Raw genomic sequence first — 6,000 nt, 5'->3', positions numbered from 1 at the left:
ATCCTTTCAGAATTAGCCATGGAAATACAGTTTTGCTGTATGTAAAATCATAAAGCATCCAAGATTAGAATTCTTTAAATTTAAGTTCCATTAAAGATAGTTTTAAATAAACATCTATTTAATTTAGTTACTTAGGAATTATGTTCTTTTCCTAAAGAAAACTTGAGAAAAATACACCAGAGAAATATAAGGGACTAGAACAAAGCCAAAAAGCCACTGGGGGCTTAAATTCACCTAAATATCTCAGCTCCAGAAAATCAGTTTTAAGAAGCCAGTGGTTAGATATCACAACCACCAAACCAAGGCTAAAAGCCTCAAATGTGCACAACTATAGTGACTCTTAAACCAAATCCTACCAAAGCTTCTCATTAAAATTTACGGCTTGTTCAAAAACACACTGAATTTAGGTGTAAGTCAGAAGAAATATATCCTCTTGTATAAAATAAGTGATCCAACAAACTGAACTTGTTTTTTTCACGTTTAATGTGAAAATGATGATCTTGTGAAGTTTACATACCACAGTATTAGGCATACTTAATATCAATTTTGATGGCTATGTTACATCATCTAAAAATAATATGACAATCGGTGGCACATTACATGCTTTCAAAAACTGCTGTAAAACAGAAATAACGTGAATTCAAATACATACTGCCCAGCAAGCTAGGGATTGCTCTTAAATGACTGGATGGCAAACTTTACATGTTAGCAAGAGAAAAAGAAATTGCTAACTCTTTTTTTCCCCTGTACTGAAACAATGAGTCTTAGATGATAAAGTAACAAGATCCAGGATACACTAAATCAAAATATTTACAAAAGCTCAATAATGCTCTGGACCAAACAAAAAGAAGACGGAAAAAGTAAGATCATTCTTATTCTAAATTGAATTTTTTTCTGTTCTTAGTTATGAGTGTTTCAAAGACTTTTTAATAATATGGTAACTTTTAAACTCCCAGTTAAAATAAAATGAGGTGAGGTAACATTTAATTAAAGCAACAAGTTATTCCAGTTACGTAAAAATATCTTCCCAGTGGTTTCAGAGATATTTCGTACCATTCAACGAAGAAGAAACTTGGATAATTATCTCAAGAAAATGCTGTCTCATCTGAAATTTGAAGTTCGGTGTAGTTTATCTAAGACCTTTTATCTTTGGGCCACTAAAAAAGAAGATATTTTATTAAATGACCAATCCTCAGGCAGATGCCTTAAAAGAAAGGGCTTTTTAAAAATGAAGAATTCTTAAATTAGCAAGTTGACATTCTTTTCGAAATTATGGGAATATTTATTGATAAACTTACTAATTTTTAGATGATCCCACTTATAACTTAAAAATAAGTGACAAGTGACCACCACTGACACTGGAAGTTATCTAGTGATAAGAAATTGCACATTTAGTCAGAAAATAGTTAACCCGTAAATTCTAATCACACAACAATAATGAAAACTATTTATTTCCAGAAACCATGTGTGAATCTGGACCATGAAAATGTATTTCTGCGTCTCTAGATTGCAAATATAAGCAACATGACTAGCGCTACTTCTGTTTTTGTATAAGACATCAACATTATTTTAACATGTCTCTACTCATAAGATGCACCTTCCATCTAAGTGTGACATAAAGTACTGGAACGGTGAGATGTCTTAGAATATTTCAAACATCCAAAAGCAAAGTGTCTTTCCCAGGTCAGGGAAGGTGCCCACAAGATGTCAGCCACATGTCTGAGAGAGGCGGCCTGGTCTATGCTGTCAGGCTTCATAGCAGTTAAGATCATACAGGCTGTGTTTCTTCGAACACTGTCCCACTGATACTTCAAGGAATGTACTATCTGAATTTTTAAATGCAGGCTACCTATATACCTGTCTTTTAAAATTGAGTAAAACCAAGTAGGTTTTTCTAAACGTAGCTATCATTTCGTTCCAGGGCAGGATCTTGTTTTTAACCCACAATGTTTGCCTCTAAGGGGGACTTGCATTCATAGGCCTTTTCACTTTTTACAAAAGCTTAGCCTAAATGAGACAACATAAAAATGCCACTAATAAACAACCTGACGTCTTCAAGAATTTAAATGCCTAATGTCATGACAGTGAGCTTTAGGTAAGGATATATTATTAGCAAGCTTTCTTCTCCATGAATGGACCCCATTTGCTCTTCTAAGATGGTAACATTGGAATTATTTTTCAGGATTCCTGCGGAGCGGTGCTCATTTTACATCCGTGTGAACTGCTGTCATCACTACTGTGTCCAAACCCAGAGGATGAACTGGAAAAGAAGAGAGGGGGAGAATAATAAAAAGAGGAAATTGGTTTTCACAACACACTCAAAGCCTGAGTAACAGAGGAGAACTTTAATTATCTCCAGTCACAAAGAGAGACAGGAAATTTGGACTTTTAATTAGCCATTTGGAGTGCAGTTGGATATTTTTTTAGCTAGATAATTTAAACGCGAATAATTCAAGTCTGACTAAATGAAAGTCACATAATCAGAATGCAGATAATTGAATTTCTACTGCATTCATTAATTCAGTGTGGAGGTGTGTGTGAAGACTGCTATGATGAGCTGTCACAGCTCAATAAAATCTCAGTCAATTAATTTTTTCATTATCTTAGTATTACATCAACAAAAAAGTGAAGTGTGTGTATATCTCTAGACACACGTGTATGTGTGCTCTGTGTTACACAAACACATACGCATCACATCGAAATGCAAGGAAATACCTTTCCGAATCGTAATCTATATCGTTCTCTTTTTTTCCTTCTTCGTCTTCTTCGGGGAAACGTCTGTTCATCAAGGCAAACTTGTGAATGGCATCTTCTACGGAGTACTTAGTCTGCCCGGAAACGCAAGCCTCTATGTCTTCTGAACTCAGATGGCTCTGCAGGAAGAGGTGGAGGCAGCTGTCGGAGAGCAGGAGTGCATTCTGCAGGACCCTGGGCGAAAGCAGAGAGGAGCAATGAGAGGTGGTCGGGGATGGACGATTAGAGGGTAGAAAAGAGCAAAACATTAGAAAGGTGCCACCGAAGTCGTCCCTCCACTGTGGCAAACTTTGCGTCAATTACAGACTCTGCTTATTAAAAGGATGAAAGCATATGTTAAGTCTTATTCAATTATTTGGAAATTTAGGTGAGTAAAAACACGAAGCTAATAGTTAAGAACATCTGTTAAAAGAATAACTTCAAGGGCATTTCTTCAATTTAACCATCTGCTATGACCATGTGGATTAATTACAGAAAGATTTTGCTTATAGTCATAGAAATGTATGCTACTTAAAAAAATTTTTTTTACTGCCAACCAGTAGGTCTGCTCTGTGATCTTTATTGGCGATGCTGTCATGAAACATCAAAACTTTCAACAACTATTAAAAACTGTATTAAAAAGCCAATACGTCTCTCAGCATGTTTTACATTTTAAAACTTTACAAGTGTGCTTATGTACATGTTTACAAGGGCTGATTTGAGAAGTGGCTTTTTTTGAAAAACCTAAGATGGACTAGAAATCTCCATAATTTTCTGTGGCACTGTGTTTCTATGTTGTTAAAATAAGCCACCAAATAAAATTGCTCCAACAGATTTTACCATATATCCACTTAAAATACGGTAATTTTGTGCTAAGTACATACTAGCCTTCCCACGTTCAAGGTCAAAGTTTACAAAGTAAGTACAGATTTCAATCAGTGCATCAGAACTATATGGAAAACTAAAAAACGACTCCAGCAAATCTGTACCTGCTTAAATTTATATTACCACCAAACGTGGGCTTTTTTTTTTCCCCCTGAAGTGCATGTCTCAGAACAGGAAATTAAGTCAAAGTACACCCTTATTTTTAAATAAAAACTGGTTTTACCTTTTTAGGAAAAATCTTGACGTATGATCATTTCATCTCTATGAATAGTTCAATAATGATCTATTATGAGGCACTCAGACCAGACAGAGGGGACAAAACTAAAACATGAAAACCTGAGAATAATTTTGTCCAATGTGGGATTTTGCACAGAGAACTCTATGAAACAGATTATATATTTCAGACCAAATGAACCTTCCCTTATATTCTGCATTTTTACACAAATAATTAGAAAAGTAAATCTTTTTTTGGCCATTCATGTCAATTTACTTAAAATCCAAGGTCACTAGAAGACTTCCTTTTCTCCAAAATAAAACAGAGTTGTTTCCTCAAGAAGGCAAAAGTCTACACGTGTATAGGATCACAGCCAAAAATCTAGCCTCAACAGGCTTCCCAAGTGTAGCTTGGGGAAATACTTTTACTGGCCTACTAAAAGGAAAAGTTAAACTTTTGTGCCTTTTAAAAGGGCAAAATCTCCAGCAAAGCAGCTAAATACTTCCCCTCCCCTCCATGTCCTCTGCCCTGGCTTCTCCCAGAAGATGACCAAATCACATGGTAGAGATTAATTTACCAAGTACAGGTAGTAAAGTAGTAAATCCCTTTTACTGCTCTTTGAGATTTATTTTCTACATTTACAAATGTTTACCACTCTTGTTTTAAATACTTCAAATCAAGAGAAGATTTATAGGGCAACAACCCGTTAATATTAACTTGCGTTCGCTGTGAAGTTTGCAGAGTTTCCCATGTCCTGTCAGTGGTTTTCCTGCCAGCCACGCACAAGTAACTGCTCATATGATTACGCTCACTGCTTTATTTCTGTTGGAAATGTGTTTTATTTTCTTTATAAAATAATAGGTAATCTTTAAAATTGATTTTAGATGGTTCGAGGCATTACACCACAAAAGTAATGAGCACTAATGCCAATGATATTGGACACAAATTCATTTTCGCTTTATTTCATGTCTAAAGCAATTCTACCGAGCCTTGAACTGCTCACGTGCGGTTATTAACTTGCTAGTAACCTAACACATGGGTACAGCAAACAAAAGTGATCAGAGTCCAGGCTGATTGGGACCTCAAGGCTACTGTCCTTTTTCTTGAGCTATAATTCAATTTCCAATTTTACTGTACATTAGACTCATTATTTCCCAGTGTTTTCTTTTCTGCCTACTGCTGCCATCTGGAGGACATGACGGTGAAAAGCAAGAGGGAGCCCAGCCCGCACACACCCAGCTCACAATTCTGACGTGGGAGGATGTGACCGTGGCCCAGGTGACCGTGGCCCAGAGGTCCGTGGCCCAGGGAGTCCAGATCTGAACAACCACAGGGGCCTGGAGTGCAAAAATAGGACCCCTGCTAGGCACGATTTTGGTTACTGGAAGGCTTTCTGACAGGCTGGCTAAATTTATGCTACTGTGCTCCATGGGGATGGGTTTTAAATGAGCAAAGTAAATTTTTAACATATTCATAATTTTTACTCTCACGTATTTCATCTCGCAGTTAAAAATACCAAATTTTGAAAGTATTTTTCCATCTGGTTCGGTGAGCATAGCTAGTTTGTTTTAAGGAATATCTGGTTTACTGTATTTCACAGAATGTTGTGACTGCCAGCGTAATAATATTAAATTCTATTTTTACCTTAGTCATATTTGTGCCACATTTTCCACCAACAAATCTAATAGCAGAAAATCAACTTCAAGCTTAATATAAAGAGTACTTTGTAAAACAGTCAATAAAATGTCATCTTTATAAGCTTCCATAAAAGTAAATGTATATAATTTTCAAGGCTTTATAAAAAGAGCACAAAACAGCCCCTAGAATTTTAAAGAAATGTCTTAAAAGATATTTACAACATGAGTCAAAAGTTATTCCTTTCCCCCAAAACAACTTTAAACAAAGCAAATCCTGTTTTTCACTTGAACTGGACACAATTGAAATCTGGTTTTCCTCAACATGATTTTATTAGGTGTATTATATACTAGTTCAGTTGGGAACAATATATAGCTATGCAAAACCACTTAATCCTAACTAAGGATGCCCTGTCTACTGAACCCAATATAATGATATATACACATGTGTATAGAGTGTGGAAGATTAGCACTGGGATGTAGGGAAAAAAAATTAATTCAGCCTGTTTACCTCTTACCATGAGAAAAAAATAA

The 6,000-nt window shown here is 35.8% G+C and overlaps 1 protein-coding gene across 8 annotated transcripts in view; it reads right to left on the bottom strand.

Annotated features, from left to right (window-relative positions):
- Positions 1-343: 343 nt before the first annotated feature.
- The window catches only part of SNX10 (sorting nexin 10), a 71,845-nt gene continuing 66,188 nt past the window's right edge, over positions 344-6,000 (bottom strand). For 4 of the 8 annotated variants that reach the window (XM_047694939.1, XM_047694941.1, XM_047694942.1 and 1 more), the window contains exons 7-8: positions 2,716-2,928; positions 345-2,260 (exon numbers count right to left, since the gene is read on the bottom strand). In XM_047694939.1, coding sequence (XP_047550895.1) covers positions 2,179-2,260; positions 2,716-2,928 — 295 coding nt within the window. In that variant the 3' untranslated portion in view covers positions 345-2,178. Of the gene's footprint in view, positions 2,261-2,715; positions 2,929-6,000 lie in introns of all 8 variants that reach the window. The other 4 variants (XM_047694945.1, XM_047694946.1, XM_047694944.1 and 1 more) reach the window with 2 other exon arrangements.

Source organism: Lutra lutra, chromosome 11 (genome assembly GCF_902655055.1).
Source record: "Lutra lutra chromosome 11, mLutLut1.2, whole genome shotgun sequence".
Lineage (NCBI taxonomy): Eukaryota > Metazoa > Chordata > Mammalia > Carnivora > Mustelidae > Lutra > Lutra lutra.
This window is presented reverse-complemented; position numbering and strand designations above follow the sequence as displayed.